The sequence below is a fragment of the Hevea brasiliensis genome, chromosome 13, assembly GCF_030052815.1.
Source record: "Hevea brasiliensis isolate MT/VB/25A 57/8 chromosome 13, ASM3005281v1, whole genome shotgun sequence".
Classification (NCBI taxonomy): Eukaryota; Viridiplantae; Streptophyta; class Magnoliopsida; order Malpighiales; family Euphorbiaceae; genus Hevea; species Hevea brasiliensis.
Window position 1 is genome coordinate 79941702 of NC_079505.1, and position 18521 is coordinate 79960222.

Here is an 18521-nt window from a genome sequence, read left to right on the forward strand (position 1 = left end):
ACTTAAGGGACTATTTTCGAAAATATGGTTTGAATTGGGAAGTGTGGATTGAACAGAAGGTATGGGCGAAACTGACATGGTGGTTCTTGTATCAGAATTTACGGCTACTTGCTGAACAAGGTTTAATGAGGGTTAGCAGTTGGGGGTGTTCTGGATGGGTAGCTTGACTTGGAGGGTGGGACTGACGCGCCACTGTAAAGGGTTGGCTTGAGGAAGCAGTGGCTGAGGTAACTGGAATAAGGGATAAGCCTTTTAAGGGGCCGACATTTGGATGTAATGCTGGACAGTTGATTTCTTGGGGGGGAACCGATCTGGTCATCCCTAATTTATTTTCCTTCTTCTCTAACACGGTCTATTCAGGTTATACGGATATAGGCAAAGGGTTTTATAAGGTGTATTCGGATGATTTTAACAAAATTTACGCGAATGAGGTCAGTTTTTTGTAAGAAATTAGGGTTGAGGTTGGATGGTCTGAGGGAGGCACCGGTGATGGGGAATTTGGGGAGTCTGTATGGGCAGGTTACAGCGTTTTATAATTACTGGTTAGGGTTTTGTACGGTAATGGATTTTTGTTGGGTGGATCAGTACGATGTGATGGCCAGGCCAAATCGGAAATCAAGGAGGGTGATAGAGGAGGAGAACAAGAAGTTGAGGAAAAAGGCCAAGAGGGAGTATAATGAGATGGTGAGGGGGTTGGCGGAATTTGTGAAGAAGAGGGATAAAAGAGTGATTGATATGATGGTTAAGAAAAATGTGGAGTTGGAGAAAAAGAAAGAGGAGGAGAGGGAGAGGAAGAAGAAGTTGGAGAGAGAGAAAATGGAGAGAGTTGGAGCATATGAGGAACCGAAGTGGGCAAGAGTGAATGAAGAGGATGTGGAGGAGGTGGTGGGGTTTGAGGAGGAAGGAAAGGGTAAGAAGGGGAATGGAGGGAAAAAGTTGTATTGCGTGGTGTGTGGAAAAAAGTTTAAGAGTGAGAAGCAATGGAAGAATCATGAGCAGTCGAAGAAGCATAAGGAGGTGGCTGAGTTCAGGGAGTCATTTGGGGATGATGAAGAAGAGACAATAGAAGATTTTGAGGAGGATGAACAAGGAAACAATGAAGAAATGGTTAACAATGTTGACGAGGTAAATGCGAGGTTTAGAGAGGATTTCACGATAAGGAAGAGAATGGGGTTGAGAATGCAGAATTGTGAGATGAGGAAGATGGGTTCTTTGATGTTGAGGACGGTGATGAGGTGGAAGGATTTGATATGGCAGATGGGAATGTTGATGATGATGAGGTTTGGATGAGGATGGCAGATGGGAATTTTGCTGCTACAGTCTCTTGAAGTTGAACACCCGCATTAGCAAATGAACAAGTTGGCACCACCTGGCTTTCTAGCCTACATATAAATAAATAATGAAAGAGATATATTGGAATAATGTAATTGTTGAAGCATACAAAAAAATAAAAAATAAAAAATGAAAACTACAAGAACTTCATTTATTTGTCATTTGTCATACAGCCATACATCTTGTCAACTAAATTGGCAAACCACCGAAAGTACCTTGACCTGTGGCAGTCCACGTTTTTGTGATAGGTTAAGAGTTTAGAATTGACAACACATAGTAAATTATTTCCTTGTAACATTTATGCAGAGATGTCAGAGACGAAAACATGTGGAACTGAAATTTCCGGGTATTCCAAAATCTTATAACAATGATTTGATTTACAATTTGAAAGTTCAAATGAGATTATTTACCTCAAGATCAGTTGCACCATCACCAATCATAACCAGAGCCTTGTACCCATGAACCCGGTTTATCATCATAATCAGCTTTAGATGAACTCTTAGAAACCATACAAGAAACTAATAGCTAATAGACCAACCTTCCTTATCTGCTGCACTGCAGTTGCTTTTCCTCCACTTCTTGAAGTAGGCTCATTAGCATCAAACCCTAGAAACTCCCCCAAACTTCCAAAGAGCAATTGGTTAGCAAAAATATTTTCAGGCGGAATCCCAAGGATGGATGCAACAGGCTGCAAGGAAGTTGTTTGACAATAATAACAGAATGATATCTAATTTATCCCATACAGACAGCCACCAAATTAGAAAGCAAAGTTTTCAGCTCCAAATCCAAATGATGATAATAATATTCAGTTAAAATACAACATAAGACTTTTTGAGATTTTTATACATAAGCCGTTTGAATTTTCCGAGGTTGATAGTATTTTATTATTTGAAAGGTGAAGTATAATATTGAACATATATGATAGAATTATTAATACACTGATTAGATAATTGTTCTTTTACACTTCCACAAATGCTGTAGCACAAAATTACAGAGCTCTTCCACAAAAATCCTGTGCACTAATTTGTTATAATAATTATAAAAACTCCATAGAAATGTTATTATTGATAGTAAAGATCTTCCTTTAAACTACATGTAATAGTTTTATATGGTTATCATGTTAGTGTAAGCACTTTATTATAAGTTTACAATTTAAAGTGAAAATGTCTGATAAATGATTATAAGACAGAGAAAGAAGCAACAAAACAAAATAAAAATTTTAATGCAGTAACATACATTGATCATTTGACGAAAGCCTCCAGAGATCAAATAAACATTAGTATTTTTAGCCTTCAGCTTCTTGACCAACTCATCTATGCCAGGAGAGATCCTACATAATATGAAACAGAAATAATGAACATTCTTCAAATTTTGATTTAACTCGAATTACCATAGGAAAGGGATATTAGGAAGTAATCAAAAGATATTGAATGAAAGAAGTAACAAGTCCTTCTCATGCATCAGGTGGCAAAACAAAAATTTGAATTGAATAAGTTACAAAACAAAATTTAAAAATAGTTGGAGATAAAATAAAAGAACTCATCAAGATGATGCACACACTCTACTCAAATAAGATATTAGTAATTTAATCCAAATAAAGTGCTAAATTAACAGCTTACCTATTATCAGGAAGTCTACTAAGCATAATAAGTGAGAAACGGCATACACCCAGAATTTGAAGTACACTAAGGTTAAACATTAAATCATGAACCACCTTTGCTCTGAAATAGACACGAATGAATAACTAAAAAATTAATCAATAAAAACACAGCTTTTTTTGTTCCTCATGAATAAAATTTTAGTTTAGGTCCATGTTCAATGAAAAATAGCCAATATCTTGTCATGAAGTCCAATATAAAGTAAGCATGTAACAGCCAAATAAAAAAAAAAATAATAACTTTAACCAAATAGAAATATAAAAAATACAAGGCTTGGGCAGAAATATAAGAAAGAGAGGACAAAAAGGATGATGGAAATAACTTGGGTTGGAGTAATAATAAGGGGTTTAATCTCTTAATATGTCATGAATAATATCAATGTAGACAGGAAAGAGTGAAGGAAAATGATCCATATGGCCACCTCAATTAGTTTGAGATTTAAATTTCGTTGAGTTGAATTTAAATGTCAAATAGATGCTATGCAAACCACAAATTGATATACAGGTAGACAATATTCCACGAAATGAGGCATGTATTAGCTTAATGAAAAATCCTTTTCATGGGATAGTAAAACAGATTAAAAAAGAAGAAAAAAAGACATACATCAAGGGAATGGGATACTTCACCATGTTCTATGGCATATATTATGCGTTGATTGTGTTTTTGTAACTTCCATAAAAATATTTTTCAATTAAAAGAAACAAATTAAAGCATGATTAAGGAGTTAACCTACTTTGGGGGCCTCTTCTCAAGAAAATCTTGGACCTGAGATAAGGAAGGTTTGAATAGAGAAAGTATGGCTGCCAAGGCCTCCTCAAAAGGAACAGAACCACCCATTGCTCTGGCAAAATCCAACACTAAGATCAGATCTAACATTGAGAAATAAATTAGTTTTAAGATCTTAATAAATGACAAGGATAACCAACTTAGCAGTCCATTCTGCAACAGCCTTTCTAGCTCCACAAAACTCTGCAAGTTCATCAATACCCTCATCTAGGCATACTGTGCTATCTATATCAAAGCATACTGCATCAGCGCTTCTCCAAAGCCCAAGAACATCTGTCAATTTAAAAAAGCAATCAACAATTACAGCAACATATATATCAGTATTAAAATGTAAAGCTGGAAAAGTCTTAAGGCAAAAGTTGAAATAATGCAGGATTCAAAAGATAATCTGGCCAATCAGGGCGTCATATGCTGTCTACTATAACTTCAATTCTTCAGTATGTCTTGTAAGCTTAGTTGGTCTCTAGTCTAAGAATTATTTACAACTACATTTCCCATTTCCAAGTAGCACTCTGAGCTTTTACTTTTCTTTTGTATAGTTGTGTTGCCATTTAGCAAGTTTCATGACAGTAATCTTACCTTGTTTGCTTCATTTGTGATTGTAGTAAGTTTTGCCAGATAATTTAGTTTTTTTTTTTTTTTTCCAGATAACCAAAATCTCCATTAACCAAAGAAAAAATAATTATAGCCACAATTGTACTGCTTTCAATATTAAAACTAAATTCAGAAATTCATTTACTATGCTCAAGGGATGACATCCAGTTCTTAGATACTAATTTCATACTTTTGTTTGTTCGAGTTTAAAGCAGGTAAAAATCTAAGTCAACCAATTCAATAAAAAAAAATCCAAAATGGAAATATCACTCTGATTTTTTAATTATAACCTTTGGATGGCAGTGCATTGTGGAAGTGGCCCAATGAGGAAGCTTTTAAGGGTTGAACTGAAGCACTATCTGAAATGAATGTTTGAGGTTTCATAAACATAATACCACCTCTATTCAAATCCTTTTTCAACTGCAAGGGGAAAGCTGGAATAAAACGAGAGCCAGAATGTCTACAGGTAGGATGAATTGGGTCGATTCGTAAATGCACCAACCCTTCCATTAAATAATCTGTCACATATAAAAAAAAGACACAAAATAAACAAATGAACCCAAAACCTTGTGACACCATTACATTTCACCAGTGCTGCAAATGCTCTATCACAGTAATACAGTGATGAATGATCATAACACAGTTTTCTCCTCAAGCTAAATCAACAACAGAAGATGAAAATTTCGATGATATCTCGCCAAACAAACAGGGAAAAGCAGATGGAACAATTCCATTCCATAACAGAAATTCAGAAAATGTATAAAAAGAAAGAAGATAAAATGAAATGGAGAAAGCAAAGCAATGAGGAATGAACTCACTGTTAGAGTTGCAGGATTTGCTTTGGTTATGCAATGTTTTTGAGGTAAAGTTAGATGTTTGCATCTCTATGCTCTTTCACTTCTCAAATCCTTCTGGTTTCTTATTCTTTCATCTGCCATTGGTTGGTGAGAAAATAATAATAATAATAATAATAATAATAATAATAAAATAATTACATCTAAAATCTTAACTAATTTAATGGGATACAATTTTTTTTTTTTTTTGAAAATTTTTAATTAAATAAATAAATTAGTTATCAAATTATTAATTATTACATCATTATTTTTTTTAATTACATCATTATTTTTTTTAATTGATAAATATATATATATATTTTTTAATTTATTGATCAAAATATTTAAATATATTTCTCTCCCTAAATATTTTTTTAAAGCCCCGTGTGTGTGTGTATTTTAAACCATACATGTATATATGAAATTTACATGTCAAAATCCTTGAGGAACAATACGACAGTCTTGCTAGTAAAATGCACAGAAACTGTTCGATGAAATTCCGGGTAGGATACAAAAATTTCGTTTCCGTCCCTTTTTCGGGCGAAAGATTTTGAAGTAGCGATGGATAATCATGACAATTAAGTGGACAGATAACTCTTATGACAACAGGGTATCCAGAAAAAACAAGAAAATAGTAAATGCTCAGCATTTCCTTCCATCTTGATCAACTAGCGTGCAATCGTATCAGCTTCGTTTTTACTCGTATATTCAGCCTTGAAGATACCCAACTCAATTATCATCGCAAACCACCCTTTATTCCCATTACGCTGGGCCAAAGAAATGGCAGCCTCTGCGATCTTCGACTTCAAGAAATTAAGGTATCGAGATTCAAGGTCTTGAGCACGTCCGCCAGGTAAAGTTACCGCCACATGGATAAAGGGAAGACGATGGGAACTCTGAGCTCTGGGGTCACAACATCCGATAATAATAATAATAAAACTTAGTCTCATAACTTGTTTGGATATAACTAAAATCAATTCCTATTTTTATAAAAAAAAAATCAATTAAATCATATTTTTATTATTAAAATGTTTAAATAAGTATATAAGATATTTTATATTTTTTCTAATTTTTTAATATTTAAACTTATTATGCACACACTATTTATGTTGTTATATAAACTTTCTATATAGTTTAGTTGATTTATATGTTTGTTGATTGTTAGAAATTTATTAGATATAAATTTTTTTTGAATTTAGTATAAAATTATAATTTTTTAATTCTACTCTTGATGTTAATTTAAGGAATGAAAATAATTGAATTTCAATTCTGAAATTATATCAACATGAATTATATAGAATTCAATTAAATTATGTATTTTAAGTTGTGTTATGCTAAATAGTAGACTTAATTTAAAATGAATGAATTTTATGAATTTTAAAATTTATTATAAAATTGAATCAAACAATATGATTGTTTTTTTTTTATTTCTTCTTTTTAGCAGAAGTTCAGCCTTGCGCATAAAAGAACCCTTCACCGTCAATTGCTTACTAGGCATGTCTGAGACGATGAATTACGAGAGTCGCATTGCTGGCTAGGCTTACCTGAAAAGATGAATAGCAACCCTGATAGCTTGTTTCCCATTTTCCCAGCAAATAGGCACACAGCATTAGCCAATTGAAGTCTCCCAATAGAAATGCACTTAAATTGTTATAATAGAATTCACTAAAGCTGAGACATGAACGCCAATTAGAGCAAGGGCATTCTTTTCTTTGTTGAGATTGATAAGAAAATGATTCAAATTCATCCGATGTCAACTTGCCCAAGATTGCTGGTCTTTATCAATTCCTCGTGTTAGTCGAGTTCCAGCAAATGACCTTTTTTATCAGTGCTCTGTGCAGGATCGCCAGCGTGCTTTTATGATCTTGTGGTCCCTCTGGAAGCATGGGAACGAGGTCTTATGGAAGGAATCTCGCAGTAATGCAACTCAACTCCTTGCTTTATCTCCCCATTTCCTCAAGCAATGGACAGCAGCTCAAGCCGCCTCCCAGCCTAGCTCTTCGGTCAACTCTGCCCCCAATCTTTTAGATAGGACTTCCTAGCGAAGGCCTAATCAAGGTTTTATCAAATGCAACACAGATGCTGCTTTTAAGTCCAATCTAAACAGGATTAGAGCAGGTTGGGTCCTGAGAGACTATAAAGGGGGATCTAATCAAGGCATGCCGACTTGATCTTCTAGGCCCAGCAGATCAAAAGTTGCCGAAGCATTATCCTTCAGAGGAGCCCTCAGCTGGGTGATGAGAAACAATTTAAACCATTCTATTTTTGAATCTGATGCCCAACCAGACTCCTCTTGGCCTTGTTGCCTCTGATTGTAATGTTCTTACTTTGGTCTTGTTGCTTCTGATTGTAATGTTCTTCTTGATGAGCTTTGTTTTTGCTCTATCGCTTTTGCGTGCAAGTCAACAAACTCTGTCACCCATTGCTTGACAATGACAGTAAGTTCTCAGTCTGATATTCAAGAATGAAGTTCTGTCACGAAAAATGGAGAGCTTAATGAAAGCATTCTTTTTTGTCTTAAAAAAAAAAATCAAAAGGGAAAGCCCTAGCAAGCCAGCAGCCGCTCAATTGAAACGAGAGAAGCATACAACTCCTGCATGCATGCTTGCGTTGCATATTTTCATCTGGATTACTAACAGATTTTTCTAAGTCCCTCCAATCTCTAATCTAACAAGTAGTGTATCTGCCAGTGTTTCAAGATCAACAGATATTCCTTATAAGTTCTTTACTAGCATATGCATCAAACACGAAATTTCACCATTTATATGCCTTGGAAGTTGTAGGGGAATCACCAAGTATTTGATGAAACAATTTACAGTAACTTCAAAATATAGTCCGGTCATTGGGGTAGGAGAGTGAAAGAACCCAAAATCATTGGTAGCCATCAAAGATACGATTTTCAATTTCCACAAATGAAGTATAACGCTGGGCGGAATTATTGGAGTAGCTCAACAAAAACATCCTCATAAGATAGCTATAAAGTTCCAAGAAGGCCGTTGCCAAGATATTATTTCGTCACTGCCACAAGACTTGTTCAATTAACCCTCTAATGCTGATGCTCCTGATATAATTTCGATCAACTCAGTGGTGATTGATGCTTGACGAGTTCTGTTACAAAATCATCAAACAAATTATTAAAATCAATCATGAAGACAAGATACAAAAACAAAGAGGATTTGCTTAACTACAGTCCCATTACATGTACAATGACAACTATAGGTTGCTTAGCTACAAATCCATTACGATTGACTAACCAACCAACTTTTACTGAAAGTCCAATATTTTAGACCACTAAGATGTACCAAGTTGAATACTTGAAGGCCATCAAAAGAAAGAGAGAGAGAGAGAGAGAGAGAGAGAGAGAGAGATTTTCCCTGTTAAGGTCAAAGCAAACATCCATTTTGCATGCATTGTTTATAAGTGGACAGAGCATAAGAGACCTGTTATAAGTAAGTGTCAGTCGATCAAGCATCTCGCCAGCATTTCTGCTTGAGCTGTCCATAGCAGACATCCTAGCTCCTTGCTCACTGCAAGCATTCTCCAGTACAGCATTGAAAAGGACCTGGAAAAATATGAAACAAGTTCAAGATAAATACCAAAAATTATCATAAAATGATATGCATGAAACACCAAGTTATTAAAACTGGTTGTATTAGAAATATCACACTGCCATACAGCCAACAAAACAAATATATTTGCATTAAGCAAACGGGCAAAGCATCAATGCCCAATAGGTTGCCAAAAGTCAAATCACAAAATAAGGACCTTTTTCAGCAGAATCAATTCCTAGGCATTAAGCTTCCAGATTTCAGTTTACTTGGTAATTATTTCCAAAATGATGTCTTCAGTCTCAAAACACCAAGAAATTACAAGAGTTTAGCAACGCTTACACAAGAAAACTGGAACTCAGCAAGATTCTGAAGTATTTCACCCTTTGTTTCACCACCTTCAATCTCATAAGAGTCCAGATCTCCAAGTTTTCCCCCAGATTCAGCCTCTCTCTCCACAACCTAAATCAACATATTATCATACAACATCCACAACCCAACCAACACATCAATCCAAAGTAAGACCAAATTTTTCAAAATCACCTCTGGAGATAATATAGTTGACATGGTTGGAAGAAATGAAACAACTGAATGGAACTTGTTGAAGACAATCCTCAAAGCATCATATTCCACATTCTTTAAGATGTCATCTGCCAGAACAGAGACCTGAAAGGCCAACAATTAAAATGGAAATAAGAGAACAAAAAATGCCATATACAAGAATCCCCATAATCTATCAAATTTGCAGCGAAATAAGAGAACAAAAAATGCCACAGACAAGAATCCCCATAATCTATCAAATGTGCAGCAATTCAGCCCGCTCCTGAATTTGTCAGGAATATAACAGGCATGTCAGAAGTCAACATGCTTTTCATAAACAGCACAAAAGAATCCATCAGAGGGGGAAAATTAAAATAAAATCAATGCAAATGTGAACTTGTTTCCTGGTCCACGTAATGCTACACATTAACATGACTCTAATTCACGTATATGGTTACAATCACAAGTGGAAGTACACAGAGAAACACAAAGAAGACATTTTCTATGATGAACAAATTCAGGAAACATAACCAACTGACCTGAGTATAATTCAGAGGATTCTTTTGCAACTCAGTGATGGATAGTTCAATGTCCTTCTTCGAGTCACGTATCAACTGAGCCTTTGCCTTTTCTCCCAAGATTACATATTTCGTTTCTTTCTCTGGACCTGTGACAGTGGCAATAATATATTTAAATTGCTCAAAACACCAAGCCTTACCGTAGGTTCAGTAATGAATTCTACCAGCAGTCAACTTGTGAATAGCCTTGCTTATCTTGACTGATGTGGAGTTAATTCCTCCACATAGACCTTTGTCTGAAGAAATAGTGACAATTACATTCTTCTTCGCATCAACACCTGGCAAACACAATAACACAATGCAAAAATGAATGCAAGAACAAAATGAAAAATATTTAGGGAAAGAGAAGAAAAGTAGAAAAGGATTGGGTACAATCGCCAGGAAAGACAATTTTAGAGCACTTAAATTGTCATATGAATATAGAATCAACATTCACAATCAAGCATTTATAAAAGCAAAAAAAAAAAAAAAAACTTTATCAAATTCCTTTTCCTAAGTCTTATGATCTATCTAATCAGAAAGGCCAATTGATTTAGTATCAATTCCAGTCTGCATGTGTTTGACATCTCAATGAACTCCTCAAAATATTAGAGAATGAAAATAGCTTGTATTTCCCTAGACTTAAACATTTTCTTGAGTTTTAACAAATCTTTCCACAATGCCAAGTGCTCTCTCATTTGTTACCACCATGGATTTTAAACTCCTAAGTGAAGCAGAGAAAATGGAAAAGACACCAAGGCCAGTGTTATCAAAGGCGAGCGAGGCGCCCAGGCGAGGCGCCAGGCGAGGCGAGGCGTCCCTCTGTCGCCTCGACTGGAACGCCTGGCTCGGCTTGGAGGAGGCGACGCCTCTGGCCGGAGAGGCGAGAGGCGACGCGGGCGAGAGGCGACGCCTCTTCACAGCAACGGTAAAGTGTTTTTTTTTTTTTTTAAATTAAAAAATCGATAAATTTATCTGCGTACCGTCAGCCATTCCACCACCAGCAGAGACCCTTTTCTTCTCAACCTCACGAAGACGACGACAACAGGTACGCTCTCTCTCTCTCTCTCTTCTTCTTCTTCTTCTTCTTCTTCTTCTTCTTCCGCTTCAATCTCTCTCTCTGTTACGTCCCTTTCTTTTTTTTTTTTTCTCCCTCTCCAGTCTCCACCTCTGTTCGATCTCTCTCTCAGATCCTTTTTTTTTTCTTTCCTGCTGCGCTGCTTCGATCTCTCTCACGTCCCTTTTTTTTTTCTCTCCCTCTCCACTGTCGATCTCACGCTGCTCTCCTCTGCTCTCCTCTGTTGATCTCACGCTGCACTCCTCTGTTGATCTCACGTCCCTTCTGCTCTGTTTTTTATTTTTTCTTTTTTTTTTTCTTTTTTTTTTCTGTCCTCTCCTTATTTCTTTCCTACTCTGCTCCTTCTGATCTCACGTCCCTCTGTTGATCTCACGTCCCTTCTGCTCTGTTTTTTATTTTTTTATTTTTTTCTTTTTTTTTTTTTCTGTCCTCTCCTTATTTCTTTCCTGCTCTGCTCCTTCTGATCTCACGTCCCTTTTTATTTTTTATTTTTCCTTCTCCTCCTTTTAATTAATTAGTTATTATTAATTATTTATTTATTTATTAATTTAATTATTTTATTTTTATTAATTAATTATTTAAATTTTATGAGTATTGGTGAATTTATTATTTTAATTTGTATTCTTATTTAATTAGTTGATTAATTAATATGGGTATTGTTGATTTGTTGGTATTTAGTTTAATTTTTATTTATTATTCTTGTTAATTTGATTAATTTTACTTTTTAATTAGACATTATTTATTAATTAATTAATTATTTTATATAGGTATTATTAATTTATTGTTAATTTAATTTTTTATCTTCTTATTATTGTTAATTAATTATTTAATTTATATGGGTATTGTTAATTTATTATTAATTAGTTTACCTTTTACTTGTTATTATTATTAATTAGTTTTAATTTGATTAATTTTACTTTTTTCTTTTTAATTAGATATTAGATGTTTATTTTATATGGATATTATTAATTTATTGTTAATATGATTATTATTCTTTTTGTTCTTAGTAAGTAATTGTGTAATTTATATGGACATTATTACTTTGTTGTTAATTAGTTTACTTTTTACTTCTTATTATTGTTAATTAGTTGTTAGATTAATTAGTTTTACTTTTGTCTTGTTAATTAGACATTAGTTGTTTATTTTATATGGTATTATTAATTTATTATTAATTTGATGATTTTACTTTTTGTTCTTATTAATTAATTGTTTAATTTAAATATATATATATATAATTTAAACAATTAAGGTTATGGCGCCTCGCTTCAAAAAGGCCCTCGCCGCCTTCGCTCGCCTAAGGCAATAGAATGCTCTATCGCCTTAGTGTCACCTTTCGCCTTGATAACACTGACCAAGGCACTGGTAGGTTAAATTTGAAACACCTACTAAGGTTGCCTGATGATAACATTTATTCTATCATACCAGCAATCATTGTGCATAATATCATTTTAGTAAAAATGCATCTACTTCAGGATATATGCAACATATATTCACTAAAGGTTAACAAATGTCCAAAAGAATATCATTTGCAGAATCCACAAAAGTAATTTGCCTCAAAAGCATGCAATACCATGAAAATGTCAAACACCATTGACACATTACAACTTCTGAATAAATTTTGCAAAAGCTGCAAGCAGACGACCAAAAGAAACCGGTAATATATGATTATTAAGAAAATGGCAAAATGCAGGCAAAGTAAAGACCATAAGAGGTGCACAATAAACTCTTAAAACTGCAAAAGTAAATATTGATAAATTTGATGGCCAATTTATCAGAAGATCGATTAAATTGGATAAGATAAACAGTTCAAGTTAACTTGAATGCTTGTTAATGAACGTACTAGGAGCATCGCCAAGAAGTGCAGTAAATGGCTGCCATAGGCCACGAGAATTTTCTGCTCGAGTTTGAATTGCACGTAACTTTGAGGCTGCAACCATCTTCATGGCCTTTGTAATTTTCTGAATATTTTTGACACTCTTCATTCTATTTCTGACTGCACAAGAAACATCAACAAAAAGAATTTTACACATCCTTAGGGCCTTAATTTAATTAAAGACAGCCAAAAAAAGACTTGAAGTCAAGATAAGAAAGGCATTAACTACAGAATGAAAATGAAGCTTACCAACTTGAGTTGAAATAGAACGTATTCCGAGAGGCGCCTGCTCCCTGCGCATGAAACTAAATTATTTAGTTGCTCATGATGCAAACAGAACTACAAAATTTTCTACAAGGAAAAAAGTGCATTCAGCAAATAATAATTGAGGCATGAAGATGAAAATTTACACATTAGGAGATTACTGTAAAGGCAATTCATATTTTTCACTGATATTAGGTGATTTCTAAATTTTCTAGAGGACAATAAGCCTAAACATGCCATGTTTGCAGTTTTTTTTTTCTTTCTTTTTTTAATGTTTTGGTATCATATACCAAAGCTCCATGAGAAGCTAGAGACAAGTCCTTTACACTGGTTACAAAGTCTTAACCTCCTTTTTAGCTAAACGGCCCATCCACCCTAATATCAAAAACATTATAATCAAACAAACCAACTATAGTAGCAGAACATTCATAAATGGCATTAAAGGCACTGAGGCAGCAATCTTGATATGTAAACAAGCTCAATATATGAATAATAGACTTGCCAAAAAATTCAGTGCCAATTGATTGCCTCAACAAATCCACATCTGAGATCACGACCATATAACCCTCTCCCCTACATATACCTCCTACCCCTAAAAAGGAACCAAATGAGGTATGTATGAGTTATATTGAAATCATTCACTGCAAATACAGAAGACATTATCTAATTGCTGCTAATATCAAACAGGTTAGAAGACAATATCATCAAACAAACAAATTCCAATATCAATTGTTTGCACTAAATCATCATCCCCAAACCTTTAAGATCCATTTCTTTCTTCTTTTTTTTTTTTTTTGGTCAAGATAGTCCATTCCCAACAATTCAACATAAAAAAAAATCAAAATTCACAAAAAAGAACACAGTTTTATCCACTTTGTTGTAAACGCACAGATAAAAACTAGTAAATAAACATGTGTAGAATCGGAAATAAAACAACACCGCGGTGTTCCATTTAAGACATCGCATTTTTCCAAAATAAAGAAGAAGAGCAGGTCGTACTCAGCAATAAGAGAGGATCGGATGGCGGTGATCGGTTGGGAGGAGATGAGAGGGGCAGCGAATCGCCTCCCTTCACGTCTCAAAGAAGCCATCGCCATTGTTGAAAGATTCTTTCAGTGAAACCCTAGAGGCCAGCGAGCTCTAGATCGGACCAGTTTGCTATAGCTGCGTGCTCAGGTGTATTCTTCCGCTTTAATTCTCTTCTCTCCTTCGCTCCGTTAAAATGAAAATGAAAATAATGAAAAATTGAAAATATAGATTTAGGATATAGATTTACACGGATAACACAACGCTGCCGTTTTAATCTGTGCAGTGTTTTAAATGGATAAAAATATCCTTACGTATTTAATATAATTACTTAATTTAATTAATAATAATACTAATTAATTAATATAAAATATTAATTGAATAAAATTTAGAAATATTAATCTAATAGAAAGTCTATATACTAATATTATAAATATGTTATTTGTGTTATAAAATATAATTAAATTATTAGGAATACTAATCTAATAAGAAGTTTATATACTAATATTATGAATTTATTATTTAAATTTTATAAAATATAATTAGATTATTAATTAAAAATTAAACAATATTAAAAATTCAATAAAACCCAAGTTAATTAACATATCTTCAACAAAAAATTTTACTAAAAAGGGTAAGACTAAAAGCTATTATTGAATTTAACATTTTATATTATATTATATAAAATATATTATTTTAATTATAATGGTATGCAAATTTTGATACTTATTCTTTATACACGCAATTATAAAATGAGTTAATAATCTTTGATTTTTAAGAAAAAAAATCCTATTTTTCTTATTTATTTTCATTTTAATGTTATTTTAATATGTAAAAAAAGTTATTACACATTAATTTCATATTATCTTAAATTATCAACTTTGAATTTTAAGGTGAATAAATTTTAAAATTTTTATCATTAGGTTAAAAAAAAAGTTAAGTTTTTAATGAATTTTAATATAATTTTTTAATATAAATTAAATATTATTATATTCGATGATAATAGTTTTATACTTATCATAAAATTAAATAAATTGAATATATCCATATTTTAGATAAAAATTTACAAAATTTAAAAAAAATTACAAATTAAAGATTATAAAAATACACGAATAGATTTATCAATATGCCCACCAATTAAATCATTTTAAGAAAATTACATGGTACTCATGTCAAATATTTATTTCAAATTATTTTACATTTTTAATGAAATTTTAATATAATTTTAATTTTTTTACACTATAATTTAAATATTATTAAATTCTTTAGTATTTTTTATAATTACATAATAAAATTAAATGAATTGAACTTATTTATATTAAAAAAATTATAAAATTTTAAAAAATAATTATAAATAAAAAATATTAAAAACGTAATATATTTAAAAAATAATTGTAAATAAACTTAGGTTTTTTTTTCGAAATTTTCACCTATTGAATGGTTTTTTTTTTAAAAAAAAAAAAACCTTACATATTATACAAAATGTTTATTTAGAGTTTTTCTTTTTTTTTAGTTATTTAATTTATATCAATATTAGAATATGTAAGAAATGATATCGAGAATAAAATTTCTCGCAAATATTTACTTAATTGATTTTAAATATATTTGTAAATGGATTTTGTTATTATATAATACGAACAGTTGTAACATTTAAAAGTAGTCCAAAATTATGATAATTTTGTATAATTATTCTTAATGAATTTTTAAAATAAAAAGCATGGCTTTTATTATTTGAGGTTAATTTTTTTTATATAAATCATATTAAAAGTAAGAAAATAGTTATAAAAAAATAAGTATAATTTGTCATTTAAAATCTTAAAATAATTGTTTTCGTCATAACCATATTATTTGTATTTGTTATGCATACTAGTGATTTAAGTTTTCTGTATATAAATTTTTTTATATAATATTATATTATCATAATTTAATTATTTTTAATATCTAATTAAATTTAATTTTTTTGTCATAATATTAAATCACCATTACAATATAAAATATAAGAAAATAAAATTAGTAACAAATATTAAATTAATCAATTAAAATAATATAAATAAAATACTATAAATACAGTAAGAAAATATAAAATCCTATTAAAACCAACATCTGCTATTCTAATTAAATATTTACTAAATGAATGAAATTATATAAATAAGTTTAAAAAATTACACTAGAATAATTACGCAAATAACAATAAAATGAGAAAAGAAATATCTAATAAATTAGCTTCTTAAAATATTTGAATGATTTAAGTAGCCTTAAACAGTAATATCCTTTTTAGTTTTTTTTTGAAATTATTTTTAATAAAAATTATGATAGTTGATTTAGAAATCTGATACAATAATAATTTTATAACTAATAATTTTAGTTTTTAATTTATTTAAAAATTATTTTTTAAATGATAAAAAATATATTTATAAATAATTATAAAAATTAAAGGTATTTTTAACAATTCATTACTCTTCTTCTCACTTTTAAATTCATTACAGATATTATATGTAATAATTAATTTTCTCTAATATCACATCAATTAATTTATTTACTAAATTAATATATATATATATATATATATATATATAATAAGTTAAATATTTATAATATAAAATTTGTTATTTTGATGGTTTAAAATTACAGCTTCCTATAAATTTTTATTATTAAAATAATTAAAAAATAGAAATAGTGGAAATAAGTTAGCATATATTTAATAAATCTTAATCAATTATTTTAATATATCACTTATTAATTTCTATGTAAATAATTTTTTTTTATTTTTTAATTGTATTTTTTAATTAATAAAAATAATATTATATCAGTCATAAAATCTATTTTAATTTTTATTATTTTTATTAAATAATTACTTTATTTAATTAAAAAATAGAACATGTAAATGATAGTTCAAAAATAATCTATATCTAAAATTTTCAATTACATTTTATCAAAATCTATATGTTATTAATTAAACCAATGAAAAAATAAAATTTAAAATGTTTTAGTAACTCAAATAAGAAAATTTTAGATTACCACTTTGGCAAATACTAAAAATTATGTTATAAAGTTTTTTTTTAATATTACAATATAAATTTTTAATAACAATAATTATTCTAAGACCAATTCATAGTAATATTTAAAAAAAATATTGAAATTCATTAAACAAATTTTAATTAAAATATTTGATTATAAATGAAAAATTAAAAAAAAAACATAGTCATAAAAAATTATCTTTACTTTGAAATTTCTCATAAAAAATTAATAATTTTATTGCAATAACATTAAATTAAACAGATCTAACTATAAAAAAATATGTATTTTTAAATTAAAATTATTTCAATGATTTTAATTTTGGTGATTTCAACTGATTTATCTAGTAAATTAAAATTAAATTTTTAATTTTAATGATTTCAATTAATTTTATCAATAAACTTATTTGATTTTATTCCATAATTTGGACATTAAACTTCTTTTTCTTTTTCATGTGGTTAATAATATTTCAAAATTATTATTTTATCACAATAAAAATAATCTCCACCTGCTTTATTTGAGAAAATTTTATAAAATTTTGTTTTCATAATTATAAAATAATATAATTATTGCATACACATTAAAGGCAAAAATTTTAATAAATTGAAATAAAAATACAGTAATATAACAGTTTTGTCAGTTAAAGTTTGAGATTTAAATAATTGTCGTCATTGGAAAAAACAAGTCTACTTATATTTTCATATAATTTATCTATAATCTATATTATATATAAATGCACGAACGAGAATGAGGAGGCGAACTTTTAAATGAATAAAATATCTTTGCTTTTTTTATATTATTTAAAAATATATATTATCTTTTATTATTTAAATTAACATTAAGTTTTAATAAATTTGAAAATCATAGCCTACTTATATTTTCTATTATAATCTAAAATAAAATCTTATGAAAAAAAATTAAAATCATAAATTTACTATTACTTAAAAAAATAATAAATTATGTTCTCAAAAAGGAAATAATTTAAATTTGACTAAAACTTAAAGTCACAATCCATCCAATGTTTCTGATTTTAATTTTATGACCTTTCTATTCTAAAGCCAAAATTTTTTAATTAATTATTAAATTTTATTAATTTATTTTTATCTACAGTTTATAATCTATCTGTACTATAAGAAAATATAAATGAAGTAAAAAACTTATAACTAATTAAAATGGAAATGATTTTAATTTATATTTATAAAATTATACATCATTAGAAATTATTAATTTTAACACAATTTTGTTGCTTTTTAGTGTTTCATTCTTAGTTATTATACAAAAATCCTATTATTTATATAAAAAAGTATATTATTCAAATTTAATTAGATACTCAACTCAACTCAACTAAGCCTTTATCCCAAAAATTTGGGGTCGGCTATATGGATTCGCTTTTTCCACTCTGAACGATTTTGGGTTA

At 30.1% G+C, this 18521-nt stretch overlaps 4 protein-coding genes across 7 annotated transcripts; 1 reads left to right on the plus strand and 3 right to left on the minus strand.

The window, feature by feature from the left end:
- The first annotated feature begins 426 nt into the window (after positions 1–426).
- LOC131172205 (DNAJ protein JJJ1 homolog) lies at positions 427–1290 on the plus strand. Its single transcript, XM_058133157.1, has one exon. The coding sequence runs from the start codon at positions 427–429 to the stop codon at positions 1288–1290; it is 864 nt and encodes a 287-aa protein (XP_057989140.1).
- Positions 1050–4880, minus strand: LOC131171940 (phosphoserine phosphatase, chloroplastic-like). Of its 4 annotated transcripts, none has more exons than XR_009142600.1 (5): positions 4661–4880; positions 3917–4049; positions 3720–3831; positions 2569–2662; positions 1050–1955 (listed from the first exon to the last, which is right to left on the minus strand). XR_009142600.1 is itself a non-coding variant. In XM_058132395.1 (4 exons), exons 1-3 carry the CDS (start codon positions 4878–4880, stop codon positions 3720–3722), a joined length of 465 nt encoding a protein of 154 aa, XP_057988378.1. In that variant the 3' UTR covers positions 2358–2662. The 4 variants fall into 4 exon arrangements, 1 of the variants encoding a protein (XP_057988378.1); XR_009142602.1 differs by lacking the exon at positions 1050–1955 and adding an exon at positions 2212–2344; XR_009142601.1 differs by lacking the exon at positions 1050–1955 and adding an exon at positions 2212–2351.
- Positions 1344–3619, minus strand: LOC131172207 (phosphoserine phosphatase, chloroplastic-like). Its single transcript, XM_058133158.1, has 6 exons — positions 3594–3619; positions 2952–3053; positions 2569–2662; positions 1871–2020; positions 1743–1817; positions 1344–1382 (listed from the first exon to the last, which is right to left on the minus strand). The coding sequence occupies exons 1-6, from the start codon at positions 3617–3619 to the stop codon at positions 1344–1346; spliced, it is 486 nt and encodes a 161-aa protein (XP_057989141.1).
- Positions 4881–7939: 3059 nt separating the features above from the next.
- Positions 7940–14301, minus strand: LOC110666516 (ATP synthase subunit gamma, mitochondrial). The gene is made up of 9 exons (XM_021827018.2): positions 14063–14301; positions 13049–13092; positions 12767–12919; positions 10034–10147; positions 9831–9958; positions 9295–9417; positions 9094–9213; positions 8644–8765; positions 7940–8311 (listed from the first exon to the last, which is right to left on the minus strand). Exons 1-9 carry the CDS (start codon positions 14158–14160, stop codon positions 8242–8244), a joined length of 972 nt encoding a protein of 323 aa, XP_021682710.2. The 5' UTR covers positions 14161–14301; the 3' UTR covers positions 7940–8241.
- Positions 14302–18521: the final 4220 nt, after the last annotated feature.

What these genes read in the sequence shown, in the direction of transcription:
- LOC131172205 (XM_058133157.1), top strand. Translation starts at nt 427, where the DNA reads ATGAGGTCAGTTTTTTGTAAGAAATTAGGGTTGAGGTTGGATGGTCTG.
- LOC131172207 (XM_058133158.1), bottom strand. Translation starts at nt 3,619, where the DNA reads ATGGTGAAGTATCCCATTCCCTTGAT. An exon ending in AAGTATCCCATTCCCTTGAT is followed by an intron (nt 3,054 to 3,593) that starts GTATGTCTTTTT and finishes TGTCTATTTCAG; the next exon opens with AGCAAAGGTGGTTCATGATT. An exon ending in ATGGTGCAACTGATCTTGAG is followed by an intron (nt 1,383 to 1,742) that starts GTAAATAATCTC and finishes ATTTATATGTAG; the next exon opens with GCTAGAAAGCCAGGTGGTGC.
- LOC131171940 (XM_058132395.1), bottom strand. Translation starts at nt 4,880, where the DNA reads ATGGAAGGGTTGGTGCATTTACGAATCGACCCAATTCATCCTACCTGT. An exon ending in CAATGCACTGCCATCCAAAG is followed by an intron (nt 4,050 to 4,660) that starts GTTATAATTAAA and finishes TTAAATTGACAG; the next exon opens with ATGTTCTTGGGCTTTGGAGA. An exon ending in GTTGCAGAATGGACTGCTAA is followed by an intron (nt 3,832 to 3,916) that starts GTTGGTTATCCT and finishes GGATTTTGCCAG; the next exon opens with AGCAATGGGTGGTTCTGTTC.
- LOC110666516 (XM_021827018.2), bottom strand. Translation starts at nt 14,160, where the DNA reads ATGGCGATGGCTTCTTTGAGACGTGAAGGGAGGCGATTCGCTGCCCCT. An exon ending in ACTTCTTGGCGATGCTCCTA is followed by an intron (nt 10,148 to 12,766) that starts GTACGTTCATTA and finishes TGTGTTTGCCAG; the next exon opens with GTGTTGATGCGAAGAAGAAT. An exon ending in TATTCACAAGTTGACTGCTG is followed by an intron (nt 9,959 to 10,033) that starts GTAGAATTCATT and finishes CCACTGTCACAG; the next exon opens with GTCCAGAGAAAGAAACGAAA.